This window comes from Prionailurus viverrinus, chromosome E3 (genome assembly GCF_022837055.1).
Source record: "Prionailurus viverrinus isolate Anna chromosome E3, UM_Priviv_1.0, whole genome shotgun sequence".
NCBI classification, from domain to species: Eukaryota; Metazoa; Chordata; class Mammalia; order Carnivora; family Felidae; genus Prionailurus; species Prionailurus viverrinus.
Window position 1 is genome coordinate 32,225,659 of NC_062576.1, and position 22,987 is coordinate 32,248,645.

The 22,987-nt window shown below is 48.5% G+C and overlaps 1 protein-coding gene across 2 annotated transcripts in view; it reads left to right on the forward strand.

The window, feature by feature from the left end:
• The first annotated feature begins 531 nt into the window (after positions 1–531).
• ZC3H7A (zinc finger CCCH-type containing 7A) overlaps positions 532–22,987 on the forward strand; it is a 36,611-nt gene continuing 14,155 nt past the window's right edge. The window contains exons 1-12 of one of the 2 annotated variants that reach the window (XM_047837755.1): positions 532–588; positions 10,857–10,958; positions 12,094–12,133; positions 14,090–14,287; positions 15,935–16,093; positions 16,340–16,420; positions 16,534–16,572; positions 17,230–17,263; positions 17,754–18,037; positions 20,507–20,711; positions 21,803–21,867; positions 22,439–22,625. In XM_047837755.1, coding sequence (XP_047693711.1) covers positions 10,891–10,958; positions 12,094–12,133; positions 14,090–14,287; positions 15,935–16,093; positions 16,340–16,420; positions 16,534–16,572; positions 17,230–17,263; positions 17,754–18,037; positions 20,507–20,711; positions 21,803–21,867; positions 22,439–22,625 — 1,360 coding nt within the window. In that variant the 5' untranslated portion in view covers positions 532–588; positions 10,857–10,890. Of the gene's footprint in view, positions 589–1,163; positions 1,630–10,856; positions 10,959–12,093; positions 12,134–14,089; positions 14,288–15,934; positions 16,094–16,339; positions 16,421–16,533; positions 16,573–17,229; positions 17,264–17,753; positions 18,038–20,506; positions 20,712–21,802; positions 21,868–22,438; positions 22,626–22,987 lie in introns of those variants that run through there. The other variant, XM_047837758.1, reaches the window with a different exon arrangement.

The window sequence follows — 22,987 nt, forward strand, 5'->3', positions numbered from 1 at the left end:
GGGGGGGTACAATATGGTTGCTCCGCGGCCCCCCAGTTTCCATTCGCAGAGTAGGAAGCACCGGAGGCGGGCTTGCCAAGGGTGTCGGGGAGCCCTCCCGATCCCCGAAAGTGGGTCAGTTCCCGGCCGGGCGCCGCGCTAAGTCCCCGCTGCTCCGCACACGCGGCGCCCGGAAATGTGAACGTGCGTCAGCCAGCGGTCGGCTCTCGCGTCCAGCGAGCGCTCCACCGGCTCCGGCCGCGGCCGCAGCCCGCCGCGCCCCGCGCGTCCCTCCCCGGGGCCGCCGGGGCCGCCGGGGCCACCGCCGCCGCCGCCGCCCGGCCCGACGTGGCGCCGCCGCCCCCGGCAACGACGCTCGCGGGCGCAGCCAATGGCGGCTTGTGCCGGGAGCCGGGCGCGGCCTCCCGCCGCCAGAGGGCGCCGCGCGGGCGCAGCGGAGCCGCCGCTGCCGCCGCCGCCGGTCGCGGAGGGAAGCTGCGAGCGAGCGAGCGCCCAGGCCTCCGTCGCCGCCGCCGCCGTCGTCGCCGCCGCCGCCCGCCCCGCCGCGCGCCGCTGTCCGCCCGCCGGCCGGCGCGGCCGTCCCCGCAGGTAGGGGGGCGCCGCCGGGCCCTCGCGCGCCCCCGGCCCGGCCCGCGCCGCCGCCCCTCCCCCGCCGGGCGCCCCCGCCCGGCGCGCGCCCGCCGCCGCCTCGTGCTCGCGCGCGGCCGTTAACGGACGCCGGGCGGGGGAGGGGCGGCGGCGCGGAGGGGCGCGGGCAGCGGCGGCGGAGCGGGGGTGCGGGAGGGGGTGGGGTGGGGATCGCGGCCCCCCGGGGTGGGAAGGGCGGAGCGCGCGCCGCCAACCGGGCCCGGCTGCTCGCGGCGGACGCGGGCGGGCCGGGTCCCGGGATCCCTTCCTCCCCGCCTTCCCCTCCACTTGCCCTCGGGGCGGCGGGGACCCCCCCCCCCGGGGGCGCGTCTGCAGGACGGGGGCGCGAAGGGCTGCGGCTCGCTGCCCTCCGCGCCCGCATGCGTTTCCGCTGGCTCCGCACCTCCTCTCGCCTTGCTTACCCCCCTCCCCCACCAGCAGTGTGTTTTCATCATTTGTGTGTGTCTGCTGACCGTGGGTCCCCTAATTGAGGATTTCGGGTTTGGGGGACGGGAAGGATGCGCGCAGAGTGCGTGGCTCGTTGATTTCATCCCCCCCTCCCCCCCCGCGCGCCGTCCCTCTTTTCTTTTGCGCCGGGCGCACATCTGGGACCCGCGGCGAATGGTTTCCTGGCTTTACCGGGGATGCGGACACCGCCGGGCTTTAGGTTTCTTTCCCCCACCCTTAAGGAATGGAGACCTGTCAGTTCTCATTAGCGCGCATTCACGGTTGGGGACGGTCATCGCAGGGGTGTGGTCAAGCAGCGAAGCGCCGGCTGGGCCCGAGAGTTTGCGCCTGCGCCCGGGTTGGGGAATTTGTCGTGCTCGGGCATTCCACCCCCCCCCCCCCCCCCCCGTCCCCCAGTGTTTAGAGATCAGAGGGGGCACCCTCGCTTAGGGATTGAGAGAGCGGGGATCTGCTTGACATTAGACCTGCACGGCCCTGGAGGGTGGCCGCTGGCCTCTCGGGACTGTGGAGCACTTGGTGTGTGGCTAGACCCAGGTGAGATATGCTCAGGGTGAAAAATACATACGTGGTTTTTTAAACACTTGGTATGGCGGGGGTGGGGGGGGAAGGTTATCACATTTATAATTTTTGTGTGTGTGTAAGTAATACACATCAAGATGATATTTTGAACACAATTGGGTTAATTAAAAGCGTTAAAATAATTCCCTCCAGTATCCTTCCACTTTTGTTTAACGTGGCACCTTGGAAATTTGAAATTACATATGTGGCTCACATTGTATTTCTATTGGACCGCGCTCAAACAGAGCATCTGAGTGGGGGCAGGTTGGCTGGGAGCCTGTGCCCTCTGCTTATCTTTCCCTGCTTCTCTGATGGCATGTGGCCTCCTGTCCCCTAGGCTCTCAAGGAGGCCCTTGCCTCTTCCTTCTTACCCTGAGCTGAACTGAACCGTGGAGCTGATTGCAAATGAGGATCTTGTCCTAATTTGCAGAATAGTTCAAATTATTAGAATTTTCTTTGTTGAAAAATGTTCACTCTGTGCTGTCTCTTGGAGTCTGGAAACGGTTATGTTAGGTTCGAATCAGAATTAGATGGTGAGTTGTCGAAGCTCAGTATTACCAGTATTTATGTGCATACTGTAGAGAGCATGTTAATTTTCAGTGCCTCTGCCCCTGAAATGAACTGGAAAGCCCATGCCTTCCTTTGAGTTATTGTGACTTTTGCCTGGGGGCTCATCATTGCTCTCCAGAAGTATCCAGTAGAATAGTCACTCTTCCAAGAAGATGGTAGAACATCTGTGATGTTGCCCTATCTGGGTCTGTAGTCTCTGAAGGTTACATTGTAGCCGTATGCTTTTATAAGTTTACCAGAGTAAACTAACTGTTGCAAGACAGGCTTGACAGTAATGTTACTTTGAAACTACTTTTTGTTTGTGTATGCCCTTACACAACGGGAGGCTGGAGTCTGAGGATAGACTCAGACTATCCTCAGATTGTAATGTGGTATTATAATCTTTCACTTGAAATTTAGGAATACCTTTTTAGGCAAAAATACCAGTACTGTGCCGTATACCGTTGGACCACTTTCTCTTCCTGTGTGTGTCTTGTAGGACTGTTTAATATTCAGTCTTTGCGTATAAAGATATTATGGTGTGGGTGGAGCATATTTCCATATGCAAAGTTTCCCTGGACTGGTATTTTAACCCTCTGTGTCCATTGCATTCCCCCGGAAACCCTCTGCTTTGTCTAAGTTTCTTCAAATGATGTTCTTTGAGCATGTCGGGGTGTGTGTGTGTGTGTACAAGGGTGTGTTTATTCTGTTCGCTTTGAGTGGCTTTGAAATGCCCACCTGTCTGTCAGAGCTGTGTTTGTTTTTCAGAGCCCAGCCCAGGGCTGACTTAGATTGCTCGCCCTCCTCCTGGCGTCCCTGGCACTTACAGTGCAGAATAGGGTGCTGGATCAGGATTCGGGCTTGGAGCCAGACTGTCTGGCTCTGAAATCCAGCTCAGCCACTTCCTAGCCATGATCGTGCACTGCTTGCGTCACTTGTCTGTGCTTCGGTTTCCTCCTAATACCTATCCCTTAAGACTATCACGGGATTAAATGATTTAATACATGCCCACCGCTTAGGACGATGCTTGGCATCCAGTAAGAGCGCTAAGTGTTAGCTATTGTATCTGTCTATACAACATGTTGCAATCAAATTTCACTTGCCTCCGTGTCTTGTGCTAATGGGAGCTAGTTTCTTAAGTTACCTTGTGTCATGGGCAGGAATACACAGCCGGTTGCTAGCCTGGAACATGGTGAGTATAATCAGTTTCACCTAAAGCAGGCACTGAGTATGTACTTAAGGAATTATAATGAAGATCAGGGGTACCTTTCCTCCTTACATAAAAGGTCAGAATGAGTAACATTTAAGACCAGCTGATAAGCAAAAGATAATGTTCCAGCTGCAAAATTTTAGATGATTTAATGAAATTTACATTTAATTGGGTTTCTTGCTTTGCAGTGTACTCTTCAGAGCCCTCCCACTCCATTTCCCTTTCACGTAGGGAGAAGACAGCGCGTCTGACTTGCTCCCCACCCCGGTTGGTGATGAAGGAAACCCATCCCTGCACTACTTCCTGGGTCGCTTGTGGTCTTTCTCTGTGGCTGTCTCAGGTCGATCCCCGCCTTGTCGATTGTCTCCCCACCTTGTGCCCCTAAAGGGTCCAGGCAGAGCGCACCAGAGCCCAGTCTGCCCGCCTGGTCATTTCCTCCCTGGGACACCCCCCCCCCCCTCTGTCGTGCTTGCCTTTTCATGAACAGTTGTAACAGCCGTTAACTCTTGAGCCTCTGAACTTTGTGTGAAGCATTCTCTCCACGCTTGGCCACTTCATTCGTTCTTCCATTCAAATATGTATCGACCTGGACCCAGATGTTGGAATGCGGTCAGGACTAAGACGAGGTAGCTGTGGAAGTCAAGAGCACAGTGAGAGTGAGGTGGGGCAACCACTTAGGGGGCACGGCAGGAAAGGCCTCGAAAGGTGATATTTAAACCAAGATTCCAGGAAGGAAGGACCAGCTCTGGGTCCCTCTGGGAAGTGTGTTATGGGCGGGGGGAGGGGCTAGCGCGCAGTGCCCAGGGGGCGGAGCCCCGCACTCCTGCACACCCCGGGGGGCGGCGGGCGCGGGCGGGGCGGGAGCACAGCCAGCCTGCTGCGCCTGCGTGGGGGCGGGGCCGAGGAAAGAGCTTGGGACTGTCCTCCTCGGTCTGAGAGGGCAGGGTGAGGACTCTGGGTTTTACTCTAAGTGCTGGGATTTAGAGCGTGGCTGTAATAGCTGGTGGACGTTTTCAGTTTAGTGTGGGCAGTGGGTGGGGGAGGGACAGGGGGAGGACCGGAAGCTTAGAGGGGAGGCAGGGGCAGGAGGCCGCTGCCACATCGCGTCCCTCGAGATGGTGTGACCGGGCCAGGGGGCACGGGGGAGCTCGTGGGAAGTGGTCAGAGTCGGGGTGCCCTGTGCATAGTCTGCAGTGTCGCCGGTGGGCTTCATCAGCAGGGTGATGGATGTGGGTGTGGGGGAAAGAAGGGCGTGATGCCAGGTCTCTGGGTCTGGTTTCAGCAGGTGGCTAGCAGGTGGTTTCAGGACTTTTGAAAAGGTAGGAGCGGGAAGAAGGATAGGATTGGCAGGAGAGCCTGGGGTTAGGACCCTTTAAGTTGGAAATGCTGAGTGAAAATCACGGGCAGCCCAGAATTTTGTATGCATAGCGGTGTAGACTAGATGGCCTTTTTGTAAACAGTGCAGGAATATATATATATATATATATCCCTACATCACTCCTTACAGTCAACTGGTAGATCCCATTAAAACGTTTGTTTACTTTTTTTAATTTTTAAAAAATCGAAAACAATTTTAGTTTTTAAAAAATTAAAAACAATTTTTAAATTTTTAAAAATGTTTATTTTTGAGAGAACATGAGCCGGGGGGAGGGACAGAGAGAGAGGGAGACGCGGAATCTGAAACAGGCTCCAGGCTCCGAGCTGTCAGCACAGAGCCCGACGTGGGGCTTGAACCCACACACCTCGAGATCATGACCTGAGCTGAAGTCAGATGCTCAACCAGCCGAGCCACCCAGGTGCCCCCTCCCCAAATTAAAACAAAACAAAACAAAACAAAACAAAACAAAACCAAGAGTACTAGGAGAACACCCAGAGAATTATTTTACAGTTTCAAAGTATGTCAAAATCCAGGTGCCATTATAGAAAATATTGATAATTTCAACTACTTAGAGATAGAAGCTTCTGCTGTCAAAAAGTACCATAACTGAAGCCAAAGGATTGATACGAAGTTGGGAAAAATAGTCCCAGCGTCACAGAAGACTGCTTTCGTCAGCACATGAAGTGCCTTCCTGAATGAGCAAAGCTCAGCCTGGAAGGAAAATGGGCAAAGGACACGAACAGACAGTTTACGGAGAAGGACGAACCGGCGACTCTGAAACTTGAAGGGCTGTGCAGCCTCAAAACCTCGTCACATTGTCTCCCCATTGTCGCATGCTTGTCCCTTCCCCGGTTGGCACGAGTGTAGTGAACCGCCAGGGAACCACGTGCCGAAATGGGGGCCCTCAGGCCTTGTTGGTGGCAGGGTGGTGTCACACGTGGGCAGGAGCAGGTAGAGTAGACGGAAGACACGCTCCCTTCAGCCCGTGGACGTCCTCTGAAGACGGGCCTCTGTGAAATGCCCTGGGTCCCTGGTGAGCTTCAGAGACTGGACGCCACCAGAACGTGCGTCTCTGGTGGCCTGTAGCCATATCGCGGATCGCGGCCGGTCAAGCCGCTTCACGTGTCCTGTCGGGGAGTGACCTTTGAGGTTAGGTACTGGGAGAAAAAAAGCAGGGTGCAGACACGTCAGGAGCCTCAGTTTGTACAAAAGATAACATAGGCACAGGATGCTTGTAACTTTTTATTTTGAAACGATTATAAGCTCGCAGGAAATTGCCCGATGGGTATGTAGAGCCTCCCACGAAGCCTCCCTTCGTCCACTTCCCCCAGTGGTGCCAGGAAGCTGGCGTTAGTGGAGTACTGTTAACCAGACTGCGGGCGCTTACTCTTGCCGGGTTTTTTGACATGCACCTGGGTGTGTGTGTGTGTGTGTGTGTGTGTGCGCGCGCGCGCGTGTGCGCACGTGTGTGCGATGTTATCCCAGGTGTAGATTCACATAATTACCACCGCAGTCAACACAGTTGAGACACACTATTCCGCAGAGTTCCTCTGGCAGGACACAGAAGAGCCCAGTAACACAATGGGTGGTTGTCCTCGGGAAGGGCGGGTGGGTGCTGAGTGACAGGAGAGGAGACCATCCTTTTTTTCCTCCGTCCTGATATTAAAATCTTGCCTTTTAAACTATGCGATGTAGGGGCCCCTGGGTGGCTCAGTCGGTTAAGTGCCCGACTTCTGGTGTCAGCTCAGGTCATGGTCTTGTGGTTGGTGGGTTCGAGCCCCGTGTTGGGCTCTGTGCTGACAGTGCAGTGTGCTTGAGATTCTCTTATTTTCTCTGTCCCTCCCCGCTCGCTCTCAAAAAATAAACATTAAACATTATTAAATAAAGAGTCTGTGATGCCTGTGAGCTGGCTAGTAGAACCATCAGAACGGCAGGTAGGCGGTCTCCAGCCTTGGGCCATGTGGGATGTCCCAGAGCTGAGCGTGTGGCTGGGGGAGGGAAGGAGCTCCAGTGAAGCCCCAGGGCTCACACATTTAGAGACCAGCTGGACAGAGCCCCAGGCTCAAGGACGGAGTGTACACCTGTTGTGTGCTGCTGAGTTAGGATGAGATAGGGCGCTGTTGGGTGAACCTTATCACGTTCTTCCTCACTTTAAAATTGATGCCAGATTTTAACTGGGTCCCCACATTAGATGATGTTTCAAGCGTTTATCTTTTCTTTCTTTCAAAGTGGGAAGTGGGAGGGTGCAACTCATCTGTGGTGGAAGAAAGTCAGAACAGTGATTGCCGGGGGGTAAGGGTGGGGCAGGGATTGGCTGAGGGAACTATCTGGACTGACCGTAATGGTGAACTCAAGACTGGGGTCTGGGTTACAGGAGTGCGATGTTTGTCAAATCCTCCCTTACAATTTGTGCATTTTATACGGAAAAAGGTTTCGTGCATATGTCCTTAAGAAAACCCATAAATCTTGAAACCTAAGTAATGCTACATATTCTGAAGCGTTTATTGATGAATTGTAATTGATGTCTGCCACTTTGGAGTTCAGCAAAATAATAAGGTGCATTGATGGATGGACAGAGGGATGGGCGGATGGATAAAGATGGGTCGATGTACTGGGTGTTTATCCAAGGGGGACAGGAGTGGTGATTCTAAGGGCCACACGCACCCCAGTGTTTATAGCCAATAGCCAAAGTATGGAAAGAGCCCCAATGTCCATCGATGGATGAGTGGATAAAGAAGATGTGATATATGTATACAATGGAGTATTACTCGGCATTCAAAAAGAATGAAATCTTGCCATTTGCAACTACGTGGATGGAACCGGAGGGAATTATGCTAAGCGAAACTAGTCAGAGAAAGCCACATACCATATGACTTCACTCATATGAGGACTTTAAGACACAGAACAGATGAACACAAGGGAAGGGAGGTAAAAATAATATAAAAACAGGGAGGGGGACAAAACAGAAGAGACCCTTAAACATGGAGAACAAACAGAGGGTTACTGGAGGGGTGGTGGGAAGGGGGATGGGCTAAATGGGTAAGGGGCATTGAGGAATCTACTCCTGAAATCATTGTGACACTATATGCTCACTAACTTGGATGTCAATTTAAAAAATAAATAAAATCCATTAATAAACATTTTCAAATTAAAAGAGAAAGGTGGGCAGATGTGATAAACAGCAAAACATCAATTGTAGACCATAGGTAGGTGTACAGTGTTCACCGAGAAAGATTTTTAACTTGGGGGCAAAACTACAAGAACACGAAATTCTCCTTCCTACTGTGTTTGACTCTCCCCTGATTATCTGTTCCCAAATCTTTAAACATGGAAAGGAGAGGTGGTTCATGCTATTAAAAGAGCCTGCGTCTTATTTCCTCTTAATCACCTACTTGAGTTGTCAGCTCTTTGCCACATGCCCTTTGTCCTTAAGAGGTTGAGGTTCAAGGTTTTCTGGCACTTTCTGGGGAAATGGCTCTAAGGCTATTAACTTAGTGGATTATCATTACCTGGGAGTCCCTTCTGTGCCAGCAGACTTGCCTTTTGAGTGCACCTCAGACTAATTCCTCACCTTGCCTGTGCAGGGGTTGGGAGAAAGGTGACTAATCATTGAGGACAGGCAAGAATTCTTGCTTTGGGTAGCCCTTTCCTTGTCCCCGTCTTTCAGGCCTGACTGCCGTGACACCCCCAAGTGCCCTTCTGGGTGCCTTTGGGCAGTCGGTTCTGGCTCTACGTCGGCCCCATCTTACATAAAATAGGAAGAAGGCTTGGTGGTCCCTTAAGTCGTCTTTCCAAGGAAGGGGCAGAGGCTCTGTGGATTTCTAAAAAACACTTCAAATTTTTTCTCAGCGGTAATTCACGTTCAGCGTTCAGGAAGAAGTTTTAAAGGTAGGTGTGCAGTGCAAAGGCCCTTCTCACCGCGCCCTGAGCCCCCAGGTTTCTGCCATTGCTGTGGTTTTCTGAGATTCCCTCTGGAGCTGTTGCGAGGATGTACAAGGAAATATGAATAGACAGCCTCCCCCGACCCTTTCTGTAAACAGAACAGGGTCCTATTGTGGATACCGCACCTTTACTTGGTCTTTTTTTCCAACACAGTCCATGTCCTTCTTGATAGACATTGGGTACGTTTTTGGTCTTTTCCTCTTACAGGTAGCACCTCCTTAAATACCTTTGTACATCCAAGTATGATTTAACTTTTTGTTGTTGTTGTTAAGGAAATGGTCAGATGAGTTCAAGTGGAAGATTAGAAAGACCCCCGCCCCCCCCCCCACACCTCCCCATCACATGTTAGGACAGTGGTCCGTGTTTTTGGCGGTCTTGTTTGATTTCTACCCATTCATCCCCCTCTAAGCTAGACTGTCTGAAACACAAATTCCAGAAATAATGACATCTCGCTTCAGCATCCTGGGCTTTGTACCCTTTTTATTTTGAAACATTTCAGACGTTGACAAAGTACAGATTCCCTGTATTTGTCACTAGTTTTGGGAACATTCAGCTGTTTCACCCCCTCCAGCCCCCTTTTGTTTTTGTTTGCTGGAATATTTCGTGGCAAATCTTGGATAGATCATTTCACAAGTAAACACTTCAGTAAAGTAACAACTTTTATTATTAAACATTTTTTTTAGAATTATTTTATTTTTGTGAGAGAGAGAGGGATCAAGCATGAGCGTGAGTGGGGGGGGAGCAGAGAGAGAGAGAGAGAGAGAGAGAGAGAGAGAGTCCACAGCAGGCTCTCTGCACTGTCAGCGCAGAGCCCGACACGGGGCTCAAACTCACAAACTGTGAGATCAGGACCTGAGCTGCAGTCAAGAGTTGGACGTTCAACCGAGTCACCCAGGTGCCCCAGGAAAGTCAACAACTTTGAGATTAGAAGATCGAAACATGTAGAACTACAGTGTTTAAAAGATGGAAAAAAATGATCACCAGTTACCAGCCTTCGAGGCCTTTCAACCCTTGTCCCCACCTCTACACTTTGAATAAGGTAGATTCTATAATAAAACTATGAACGTCAAGCAATAATGAAACTAGAACATTTGAGCTTGAAACCTGGGTGCAAGTTCCCCGTCCGTCATGCGCATTCAAAGACACGGTTTGTGTGGTAAGATGTCCTCTTAGGTTTAGAGCCCAGCGCTCATCTTGGAGGGATGATGTGCCCCCTCCCCGTCCCTGCCAGGGGACACACAACAAAGCCTGGAGGAATTTTGGGTTGTCACAACTGGGGGAAGGGGCGTTACTGGCATCTCGTGGGTGGAGGCCAGGGGCGTATCGTGCACAGCGCGGGCCCCTAGAGTCAAGGACTGTCTGGCCCGAGCTGCTGAGGTCGCCAAACCCTGGTTGAGGACACTGGGAGATGGTGTTTTATCATGGATCTCTTCCCTGTGGTTTTCCTTTAACTTGCTGGGAATTGCTTAATGAACATTGATGGGGGCGGGCCAGTGGGGGGGGGGGGGTGTGCAGATCCCAACGGCACTGTTTTGTGTTGACATTTGCCACTGTTATGTGGAAGGTGAACCCTTACCTTCTCAAGAATTCCAACTGAATGACTTCATTTAGATTTTTCATTCTATCAGTTGAATCAGCAAGGATTATTTCAGAAGTTTGTGTAACAAAACGTGTGAGGTTTCAGCTCTGCTCACCAGGAAGTCAGACTCCCTCGGAGGCGAGCGGATATGAAACCTTTTCACTTCTGGAGTGCTTCCAGAAGCGAAACAAGGCCAGGACTGTTCCAGTGCAGCATACGCGTGCGTGTGTGCGTGCGTGCATGCATATAGACACGGAAGAAACGAAACCTGTAGCCCAAGGGGTGGGGGGAGATGACTTAGGAGGGAGCAAAGTCTGCATGGCTGTGCAGCCTTAAGAGAGAGTGAAAACCAGATGCTTTCGTGTGCTGGGCAGCGGGGACCATGTGGATGAGCCAGGGTTCCTGGTGTCCAGCAGCCCAGAGTCAAGTCAGCAGAGAGGGACGTGCCCACAGCTGATAGTGTGGCAAGACCGCGGACTGTGGGTGTTTTAGTTGGGGTCTGGAGCTCTGCGCCTCACGTGACTTTGTGCCTCGTTTCTTTCCAGGTCGATCGTTTAGAAAGTGGATGTGCGGGGTAACATGTCCAGTGTGTCCGAAGAGAGAAGAAAAAGGCAGCAGAACATTAAGGAAGGACTGCAGTTTATCCAGTAAGGGCCCGACTCGCGTGTGTTCACGCCACGTATACAACTGGCCCTTGTGCACCGCGGGGTCAGGGGCGCAGACCCTTGCACAGTTGCACATCCACGTGTAACTTTTGACTTCCCAAAACAGGGCTACGAGCAGCCTACAACTGTTGACCGGATGCCTTGCCACTAGCGTAAACAGTCGATGAACACGTTTTGTGCGTTATGCGTATTATTTACCGTATTAAAATAAAGTAAGCTGGAGAAAAGAAAAAGTTAAGAAATTCGTTAGGAAGAAGAAATGCATTTACAGCACCGTCCTAGGTTTATTGAAAAAGATAACGTTGTAAGTGGACCCGCGCAGTTCAAACCCGTGTTGTTCAAGAGTCGACTGTACTTTTTTATATTAGATTAAGAAACCTCTAGTCCTGTTTATAAGTCCTCTTAATCCGGGTTAGAAATTAGATATTTTTGTCTAGCAATATTTTTGGCTCGGGCACATTTGACTTCCCATGTGTTCTGAAGTCTACCTTCCTGTCCCTGATTTTTAGAACTAAAATCCTGTAGCGTATCGGAAAATATTAGACCCAGAGGGATCAGAACCTGATCCCATCAGAGTGCTTCTGATGACTGAAAAGTGATGAGATCACCACGCACATAGGGCTTTTGTAATCAGACATTTCTCTTAAGAAGCTCAGTCTCTAACCGGCCTCCATGAAGCAGGACAGTGACAAGGCAGCCCAGGCCTTGGGCGGACACAAGCAGGCAGAAGTCCCTCTCTGTTTGTCCTGGGAGGAGACATTCTCCTCTGTACTGCAGCGAATTGAATCAAAAAGTATTAGTGGTTCTGTGCTGTAGAAAAAGTTTTTTGGTATTTGAAGAATTAGGCCTTCTTTTAGTAGAAGTAGGTTTAGGGAAAAAAGTGTTATACTTAAGAAAATATAAGGGAATAGTTACAGATCCCCCCCCCCCCCCACACACACACCATGTTGTGTGTGAATATGGCATATGTGAATGATAGTCGTAAAGGAAGGTAGGTCTTTAAAATGTGCTTTGAACCCGTAGCAAGCTGATAGAACCTTAGCTTTATAATGACGTCTGGGTGAAGAAATCCTGATAAGAGTCTGATAATTAAAATTCATTGGTTTCTTTTTCTTAGGTCACCGCTGTCATATCCAGGGACACAGGAACAATATGCGGTAATGATTGGGAACATCTACTTAAAAGCTGTGCAAGTAACTTGTGAACCATAATGAATAGTGGGGGTTGGCAGACTCCAGCTTTGTGGGCCAAATGTGGCCTGTTGTCTGTTTCTGTAAATAAAGTTTTATTGGAATGCAGCCGCACCTATTTGGTGATGTATTTACGATCTGTGGCCGTTTTCACGACATACGGTAGTTGAGACAGAGACCATATGGCCCACAAAGCCTAAAGTATTTACTCTCTGGGCACCTACAGAAAGAATTAGTCAATCTCCTCCATATAGAGGACAACATTGCTTTTGGCGCATGGGGACAGTTGTCCTCCATTTTCTTTCCTCCATGAGTGTAGTTTGCCTAAGTTTTCTTCGAGCCCCGTGAAAATTACTTTTTTTTTAAGTAAAGTTTTCTTTATGTTTATTTATTTTGCGAGAGAAGAGAGAGACAGGATGAAGGAGGGCCAGAGAGGGAGGGAGGGCATCCTGGGCAAGCTCCACACTGTCCGAGCAGAGCCTGATTCGGGGCTTGGTCTCACCAGCTGTGAGAGCGTGACCTGAGCCGAAATCGGGAGTCAGGCGCTTACCCGCTTACCCGACTGAGCCACCCAGGCGCCTCCTTCGAAAATTATTTTTAGCCTCCCTCTCATTTGCCGAAGACAAGTTGGACGGAATATGTTGTGAAGGAGAGAGCCCAGTATCTTCTATTTTTATTCAGGAGAAAGGAGGTTCTCACAGGAGCAAAGGATACCTGGACCTAGCAGAGAGCAGCCGGAGGTGAAACTAGTTAGAAACCCGGAGAAAGCCCAGTTCACCGGGCCTCGTGTGTGCAGGCTGTTAGTTCACCTGCGGCTTTTGGTGTCCAAGGGTTTTGATGCTTGCCAATGTTCCTTCTTTTTCTCCGCCTCTCCCCCTCCCTCTTCCCTGTTTCCTTCTCTGTCTTCTTCCTTGCCCCTGCCCTCTCTCTCTCCAAACAGGTGTAGAATCATAGAGTATTATGGCTAGAAAGCACTGGGAACAATCCGTTCATAGTACAGTTCATTTTACGTTCCTGACTTTTATAACTGGAACCGGGACCTCGAGAGGTTAAGTGGCCTGTCCCGAGCCACCGCCCTTGTTAAAAGTTGATCTGTCCAGTTTGCTTAACTAATTCTGCCAGCTTAGACACGAATTTCAAAAAATGAGACCCAGAACCTGAGTATTTACCTGATCTCGTAATACATGTCTGATCTTGACTTGTGAAACATTAGCACAGTGATAGGAAATCATGAAGGAACCTCCAGAACTTTTATACGTACCAAAAGAACCTTGTATACTGTACTTGCTCGGCGAGAAAAAGGTTTAACATCCCCTCTCCCCGGACCAGTCCTGAGCAGACATTTACCAGAGAGGAAAGACAATGGTCCATAAAAATGTGAGAGATCCTTGGTCCTCAGGCACAGGGATAAGAAAGGGTACCGGTTTTCACCTAGAAATTAGTAGGGGTTTTGTGTCTTCCCACACAGGCACACACACGCTGCCCGGCGTTGGTGGGGGTGCTGTGAGCTGGGGACCAGACCGCTGGATGCGTCCACTGTTCTCGCCGCTTCGGAAGGCAGTTTAGAAATACTGGTCCAAGGCCCAAGATGCTCCTTCCTTCAGACCTAGAGTTTCCACTCGTAGGAATTTGTTGTAGGCACAGAGTTGGGGATGTGAACAGGTTTTTACGAGGTGCTTTTGCCGCACTTTTCCTCCTGATGGGAAATTGCATTTTCTCTTGAGAAAGCACGCGAGGTGAAGGCCTCGCTGAGACGGTAGCGAGGTGGCCTGGGTTCCCCGTTTCTTACAGCAGCGCTCACTGCTGCGTCATGTCTAAGACCAGAGGTCTCCAGTACAAAAATTGAAGTTTCCCTATACCCTGTCCTGTTTCGTAAAGGGCTTCAAGTGGTCACTTTCTTTTTTCTTTTCTTTTTTTTTAAAGGTATATTTACGTGCTCTTGTGAGAAATCTTTTTAATGAAGGAAATGATGTTTATCGGGAACACGATTGGAACAGCTCGATAAGCCAGTACACAGAAGCTCTGAATATAGCTGGTTATGCAAAGTCGGAAGAAATTGTCATCCCTAAAGAAATAATTGAAAAACTGCATATAAATCGTATTGCTTGCTATTCTAATATGGTGAGTGGTGATTTTTTTTTTAGAACAGAGCAGGATTTCTAGAGGGAAAAAATGTTTTTGATAACAAAAGTACATTGTAAGTCAGTTTTCTAATTTCAATTAAAAAAAAATTATTTTGTGCGGGAGAGAGGGGCAGAGAGCGAGAGAGGGAGAGAGAGAATCCCAATCAAGCTCTGCACTGTCAGCGCTGACTCAGGGCTCGAACTCACGAACCATGAGATCATGACCTGAGCCGAAATCAAGAGTCGCATGCTTAACCGACTGAGCCACCCAGGTACCCCTCTAATTTCAGTTTTTAAGAGTATCGTATTACTGCTTTAAAACATTTTTTTTAAATATGTATTTATTGGGGCGCCTGGGTGGCACAGTTGGTTAAGCGTCCGACTTCAGCCAGCTCACGATCTCGCGGTCCGTGAGTTCGAGCCCCGCATCAGGCTCTGGGCTGATGGCTCAGAGGCTGGAGCCTGTTTCCGATTCTGTGTCTCCCTCTCTCTCTGCCCCTCCCCCGTTCATGCTCTGTCTCTCTCTGTCCCCCCCCCAAAAAAATAAATAAATAAATAAGCGTTGAAAAAAAATAAAATATGTATTTATTATTTTAAGAGCTAGAGAGATAGAACACGAGCAGGGGAGGGCCAGAGAGAGAGAGAGAGAGACACAGAATCTGAAGCAGGCTCCAGGCTCTGAGCTGTCATTGCAGAGCCCGACCCGGGGCTCGAACCGACAAATAATGACATTCATGACCTGAGCCAAAGACACACATTTAACCAACTGAGCCACCCAGGTGCGCCTCTAACTGCCTGCTTTTAGAGTGGTCTGGAGTTTTGAAAAGCCAGCTTTGGATAAATGTTGAGGAATTTTAAAAATAAAATTTGTTTCTTGGTGACTGGTCCTTGGAGTTGCCACGTGAGTCTGGTTTCTGGGGTGTGTCCGCTTATAACAAAAATCAGCCCAGGAGGACACAGGCCCCAGGTCCATGCATCAGTCAAGTCCCTGTCCCGACAGCGCACTTGGTCAAGAATGCGTTAGTCCTCTTTGGAGCCCTGTTAGTGCAGCGTGGTGTTTAACCTTGAAGAGATTTAACACGAGCTATTCACATGTCTGAGCTGAGAAAAGCAATATTTTGGTGCACTTTGAATTGTCACCATGGACATTCAGTAACATTTAACTGAATTTAAGCAAGGTGCCCATGTTGTCACCCGACTCTTACTGAGTGAAGGTTCACCGATGGCTCGTTTTGTTTTTTCTAATGGACTCTTCTCGGGCTAGCTAGCTGTTTGGGAGTTAACTTCCAGTCGACATTTTAATGATCTCCAACAAAGGGTAGCTAGTGGAGGAAGCAGGAAGGGAGAGTGCCGCCTGGGGCATCAACTGTGTCTGGAAAGCTTTCTTTCTTGTTGACCTGGGGCCTTTACGGCCAAAGGTTAACATTTGTCTGGTCTGGATGATGGTTACGTGGGAGTTCATGATATTTGTACTTTTTCCATTTGGGAGTTTCATGATGAAAATATTTTTTTTCAAAGAAAAATAATACCGCTAACAGAGTTTGAAAGGAGGGCATTAGTCCGGGGTCTTAATTTGTTTGCATCGGCAGGAAGACGTGTGTGCCAGAAAGAATTGTTGCTAACCTTGTTTGCTTTTACACCCCAGGGTTTGCACGATAAAGTTTTAGAAGACTGTGACACAGTGCTCAGTTTAAATGCCAGTAACTGCAAAGCTCTGTATCGGAAATCTAAGGCTCTCAGTGACTTAGGAAGATACAGAGAGGCTTATGACTCCGTAGCAAAGTGCTCCTTGGCGGTGCCTCAGGTACGGAATTTATATTTGAGTTCACTGGTTGACATGGCAACCATTTCGTTGCTTCCTTGTGGAGAAGGGGCGTCTAAAGAGTTCCATTTTCCAGTCCGCGCGGTCCACCCGCTTTATTTGGGATTACGTGCCCACCAAGCAAGTGTCTCCGCGGATATGAGTTCTAGCTGTTTTGCGATTTGCCTCCACAGTTGGTAAATATAACCCTCCGTTAGTCATCTTTTCATTTTTTTTTTTTTTTTTCAGGATGAACATGTGATCAAACTAACTCAAGAACTAGCTCAGAAATTGGGATTTAAAATACGAAAAGCGTATGTTAGGGCTGAGGTAAGCTGGAGTTCTCCCCACGGGGTATTTTCGTTTTCTTTGGTTGTAACTTGGTTACAGTTCTGTTTTTCACGTAATTTTTTTTTTTAATTAGCATCTTTGTTTTCTTTCAGCTCGCGTTAAAATCCGTTCCTGGGGACGGGGCTACCAAGGTAAAGTTATTGCTCCTGTAAGACGCGTAACTTTTTGGGAAAAAGGAGCAGATGGCCACGTTAGCAGTTCTGCTTTTAATATTTTTGGTTTGTGTCTATTTTTGAGAACTTTTTGTTTCTCAGACACATAATTGGCCAGAGCTTCCTGTCCTATAAAAAGAAACAAACAACTCAAGTAGTATCTTTCAACCAGCATTTCCTCAAGTCCAATGGCGCATTTTACAGGACGTTCATAGATGTCAGGTTTTATTAGAAAATTGGCCCGGGGCCAGATATTAATGTTGGGAGCCATTGGGTTGAACACGGGTCCCAAGCGGTTGGTTTTTAAAAGGTAAGTCTTCGTGGAGCTGTTAGGATGCCTTTGTGAGTTGGGGAGTGAGCGGTGGCTAGACGAGGCCCTCCAGAACTTGAACGCTCCTGAACGGCCATTGGGAAGCACCGTCCACGAGGGCCCAGCGGTCACGCCGCTGGGCCTGCCCTGCTTAACCACGCGTTCCCGAGGTGTGCCCACTCCATTTATCTCTTGGATCTCCATTGGAAGGAAGTAAAATTTCTGCGAGAACTCGCATTGCTGTCTCGGAGTGAGATTTACAGACTGCTCATAGTCTGGAATCCTGACCGTACGCACGATGATCGGTTGTTTGGTTTCATTTCCAGGCTTTGAGCTGTTCTGTGGAAGATATCGAGCCAGGTACGTTCTCTCGCGTCACGTTGGTCTAGAAAGTGGCGGCGTTAGACGCTCTAGATGTGATAGCCTTGTCAAATACGATTGCCGTGCGGCCGTTGGTATGAAAGCAAGAATGATTCTGAAAACCACCTTAGCGCTTCTGGACGTGCTGGCAGTGATTGGTAATTCTGCGTGTCAGTGAGCGGTCAGTGAGCACCCCGGGTGGCTTTACCAGCGTCTCGTAGCGCTGCCCGGCAGGCGCCCGGGCATTTTGAGACACAAGGATAAGTTTTCACAAGCCGCTATGTCTATCCCTGGGTAAAACCAACGACTTCGAGAATGATTTTTACCCTTGTCTCTGACCTGCCTCTGCTACTGTCTCGTCTATTTATTTTTATCATTGCTTTCGTACCCTCACCTGGCTCTTCCGTTTCTCTCTTATTGGCTCTTGACGCTAGTCTTCGGTGAGTGAGTACACCGAAGATGAGTGGGTGCGTTTCGATCCGTGTTACAGATTTGTTAACTCCGAGGCAGGAAGCAGTTCCTGTCGTCTCTGTGCCTGCGTCCAGTTTCTCCCACCAAGTCGGAAGTGAGCTGGCCTCAGTTCCTATCATGCCCTTACCCTCTATGCTGCCCCTGCAAGTGGACGAGAGCCCCCTGCCATCGGCGGTGTTGGCAAATGGAGGAAAGGCCCCCTTCAGCATGCCGGAACCTTTTCTGGATGACGGAGATATGGTCCTCGGCGATGAAATAGATGACCTTCTTGATTCGGCACCTGAGGCCAATGAAACTGTTATGGTAAATGTCAGCGTCACTCCTCTCTTCTGAAGCCAGGCTTAATTTTGTAAAAAAAAAAAAAAAAAATTGCCGTACGACCTCCTCGGTATTTTCAGCATTTCCTGTAGGTTAAACTTAGCTTAAAAGGTACTTTTGTCCTTCTCTGGGGGTACCATGCCCGTGTGGTTATTTTTTAAATTAAAACAAAACGCCAGTCTGGTAATGAGCCAGTTTTCCTCAACACCTGTTGGAATCACATAGTATGGAAGGGGTAAACTTAAAATTCTGAAAAAGAAGAGGCATTTGGTATTTAAAGAAAAATAATTTCTTTATTTTTATTTAAAGAAAAAGAATTTGTTTGTTTGTTTTGGATTAAAGGCTTAAATGATAAATGCCTCAGGGTAACTGTGTAGCCAAGGTCCGGCCATATCTGAAATGCTGCAAAATAAGAATGGGTTTTACGTTTTTAAATGGCTGGAAGGGAGAAAAACAGACCAGCATTTTGTGACACATGGAAATTATATGAAATTCATATTTCGGTGTCATCAATAAAGTTTTATTGGAACACAGCCACGACCATTCACTTCTGCATCGTGTGTGGCTGCTTTTGCACTGAAGCAGCACAGCTGAGTAGTTGAAACAGACCGCGTGGCTAAAATACTGAATATCTAGTCCTTCACAGGAAAAGTTTACTGACCCCTGCCACACGGTATATTAAACTAGCAGCAAGAGCAGCAACACTGTCATGAGGAGGATGGGGAGCAATTCAGGGCTGGTTCCAGCGTGGCTGAGATAGATGATGTCTGTGGGCAGTTAACTGATCCTGTTTGGGTTTGATTCTTACCACCTCTGTGGTCTTGGACGGCTTTACCTCACCTCTCAGTACGTCAGTTTCCTCGTCTGTACAATGGCGATCACAGTAGGTAGGACGCATCTTGGAAAGTTGAAGAATTCAACAGATAGCGTGGAACTTGCATCAGTACTTAGAAGGCACAGGGAAACCCTCAGTAAGTTGTCGCTGTGATGGGGGAAGAGAGGGGCAGCATTCCGTGTGTCCTTGTGAGATCGTAAATTCACATCCCCAGAGAGATGGTCCAGTGTTTCTGCCTTCTCCGGCTCCCTTCTCTTGAGGACCTTCCATTTCCCCCTGCCCCTACACTCTTGCTCCTTAATAAAGCCAGTTCTTCTGAGCCTCGTGTAAGGAATCGGAAGGAAATGAAACGTGAATGTAACATTGGGTTTGAGACAATATTGGATGGACATCACACCCTGACCCCCACAGAGTATTCACGGGCATTTATTTGGGATTCTGAAGTCTATTCTAGTCCATTTGCCTTTTCCTTTTTTCCTCCTAATTTTTTTATTCTCAAGTTAGTTAACATGCAGTGTAGTCTTGCCTTCAGGAGTAGAACCCAGTGATTCATCGCTTACATATGATGCCCAGTGCTGATGCCCCTAAGTGCCCTCCTCATTGGCCATCACCCGTTTACCCCATCCCCCCACCCACCTCCCCTCCAGCAACCCGAAGTCTGTCCTCTGTATTTAAGTCTTTTATGGATTGCCTCCCTCTCTGTTTTCTTCTTATTTTTCCTTCTTTCCCCTGTGTTCATCTGTTAAATTTCTCAAATTACACATATGAATGAAATCATATCTTTCTCTGACCGACATATTTCACTCAGGATAAGACCCTCCAGTTCCATCCATGTTGTTGCAAATGGCAGGAGTTCATTCTTTCTCATTGCCGAGTAGTATTCCATTGTGTATGTAAACCATATCTTCTTTATCCGTTTGTCAGTTGATGGACACTTGGGCTCTTGCCATCATTTGGCTATTGTTGATAGCGCTGCTGTAAACATTGGGGTACATGTGCCCCTTCGAATCAGCATTTTTTTGTAGCCTTTGGCTAAATTTCTAGTAGTGCAAATTGCTGGGTCGTAGGGTAGTTCTATTTTTAAGTTTTGAGGAACCTCTTCACTGTTTACCAGAGCGGCTGCACAGTTCGCATTCCCACCAACAGTGCAAGACGGTTCGTTTCCTGAGACCTTGATCCTTTTTTGAAAGTGGGCTTGGAAAGAAAGAAGCTCCATAGCTTAGATTCTTCTTCTTTTTGTTTTGTTTTGTTTTCAACATTTATTTATTTTTGAGAGACAAAGTGAGATAGAGCACACGCAGGGGAGGGGCAGAGAGAGAGGGAGAGACAGAATCCGAAGCAGGCTCCAGGCTCTGAGCTGGCAGCACAGAGTCCGACGTGGGGCTCGAACCCACAGACTGCGAGATTGTGACCTGAGCCAAAGTCACAGGCCTAACCGACTGAGCCACCAGGGCACCCCCGTAGCCTAGATTCTTCTCTTGAGTCTTGATACTGATTTCAGCTTTGTTACGTAATTACCCAGTGCAATAATTTGTTTCTGTACGGTGATGTTCAAAGCAGGTTGGCCCACTTGTAATCGAGTTTCCTGGGGTTTAACGAAATCTTTTTTTCTTTTTTAGCCGTCAGCTTTAGTCCGAGGAGCCCTTCCCTCAGCCAGTGTCCCCCCTAGCATGCCTTTCTCGGCATCTCTGTTGGGCACCTTGCCCATTGGTGCGAGGTATGCCCCTCCGCCCTCCTTCTCAGAACTGTATCCACCTTTGACCTCATCCTTGGAAGATTTCTGCTCTTCTTTGAGTTCATTTTCAATGAGTGATTCCAAGCGAGGTAAGAATCGAGCCGTTTGTGTAAATAACCGCAGTTCGTTTTCTAAAGAAGGCAGTCTGTTTGGCAGTTACGTAACTCACTTTAGGTAGTTGGTGCTTGAGTTACTTTCGTTGTAGCTGTAAAAATGAAAACTAAATCTGCAGTTTTAATTCGCCTGGGCGTAACCGTGCCATTCAGGAGATGAAGGAGCAGGGGAATACACAGGAATGTATGTGGTACTTATTTTGGTGTTTTGAGTTTTTAAACAAGATAGTTTGCTAAGCCGGGTGTCTATTGTTTTGGGGGACAAAATGGCTTTTAATGTTTTCTCCAAGAAAGGCGTACCCCATCCTCACGGGTCTTAAAGGCAGGCTATCTTTGTAAAATTCTGAACGAAGCAAATAGTTAAAAGACTAATTTAAGGCGGAGTTATTCAGAATTAAACCCATAGAATTAGATCTGTCTGCTTTAGGCTTCATCCCCAGAGGGCCCCAAACTGTGCGTGGTGCCTTAGTTTTGCAAGAGATTGCTGAGTTTTTGGTCTGGCCCCTGCCTCTGTAATTCTTTAATATCTGCTCTCAACAACATTGATCAAAATCTTCCAATTTTCCCAAGGTATTGTTAGGTGGTTAAAGGGAGAAAAATCAGAACGATTGATTTAAAGACTGACACCTGAAAAAACTAAAATTTGTGGGAAGCAGAGGGCAGAGAGAAGGTAATCGAGGGGCAGCCTGAGAAAAAGAAAGTCACTGCACCTTACTAATTTTCCTAATGTTGTGGTGAATTCCTGCTTTGTAGTTTGAGGAGGCTGTTTTTCCCATTTCGGACAGGAGTTATTTTCTTGGTCTGTTTAACAGCCCCACTCGGCAGGCCCTCCTTCAGCCAATGTCTCCGAAAACAGTTTGCCTGAGGGTTATGTATGCCCCTGGAAATTTCCAGAGGGAAGGAGACCATCCACTGCCCTCTGCGAGTGTCCTTGATGAGCAAGAAAGCTCCTTGGAAGCGGGAGCGGGAGGGAAAGTAACACGGGGGAAGCGTAGTCAGCCACTGAGCCCTGATGTTGTTGTGACATGATTAGAATGAGGTCTGTTGAAGTGTTTTTATTATTTTAGATGTGCCCACCTCAACTTCTAGAGAGGGAACAGCGCTTAGCGGCAGTAATTCCTCCCTTTTACTTGTAAGTGCCACTTCCTCTTTTGTAAATAACGTCGCTTAAATTGAACGTAGGTCTTTTACTTAAGTAACGGAATTACCCGAATGGACGTGATGGTCTCCCTTACATCTCGCGTGTGCCGGGGGAAATGGTGGTGAGACAGGACCCTCGAGCAGCAGCCAGGGACGAACGCCGCGTGCGTGAGACCGCGCCTGTCACGGCACAGTCCTCGCGGTGGCACGGGGCGCAAGAGGCTTTAGCACCGCAGAACCCACGCAGGCAAGATGAGATCAGGGCATAGGAAGAGTGTGTGCCGTAGGAGCAGAATGATGACCTGTTACTTCTGTCAACTCTCAAGAAGCCAGGAAGGTGGGGGAGGGGCCCAGAGACCCAAAGAGTGGAAAACCCAGAAAGAACCAGCTTTTCCATAGAAGCACAGCAACGGCAGACTAGTACCGATTTCAGTACGTGAAGAAATGTCTTGTTTGTCACAAATTTGGTTCCTTCTTTAGTGAGAGTGCAATATTTGTTGGCTGTTTTTTTTTTTTTTTTTTGGTTGTTGTTTTTTTTTTTTTTTTTTTTTTCCTTCTTGCAGATGAATGGACCAGGCAACTTGTTTGCTTCTGAGAGTTTCCTGGGAATTTCAAGCCACCCTAGAAATGACTTTGGAAACTTCTTTGGAAGCACAGTTACTAAACCACCTTCATCCGTGACCCCAAGACACCCCCTTGAAGGAACCCATGAACTGAGACAAGCTTGTCAGATGTGTTTTGTAAAATCAGGTCAGGACCAAACAGGGGAGCTTAGTCGATAGTCTGAGATAGTAAGCTAGTCGATAGTCTGAGAGTTCCCGACTCATAAATACACGTGGAGAACACCAGCTACCGTGGTTTTTCCGTCCCTGTTTGAGTTCTGGATAGAATAAGTCTGTTCTTATTTGATATAATTTCATTTATACAATCCTATGGATTAGAATACCTTACCTGATGATGAAGTCTTACTGAAATTTTTTATGAAATTCTTTACTTTTCTATATATATATTCAAAAATGTGATCGTTTTCAAATAAAGCAAGAACTAGAAAAAAAGCATTTTAAGACCAGTGTTTATAAAGGTAAAGTCTTTTCTGCTGGTTTGTTTCATAC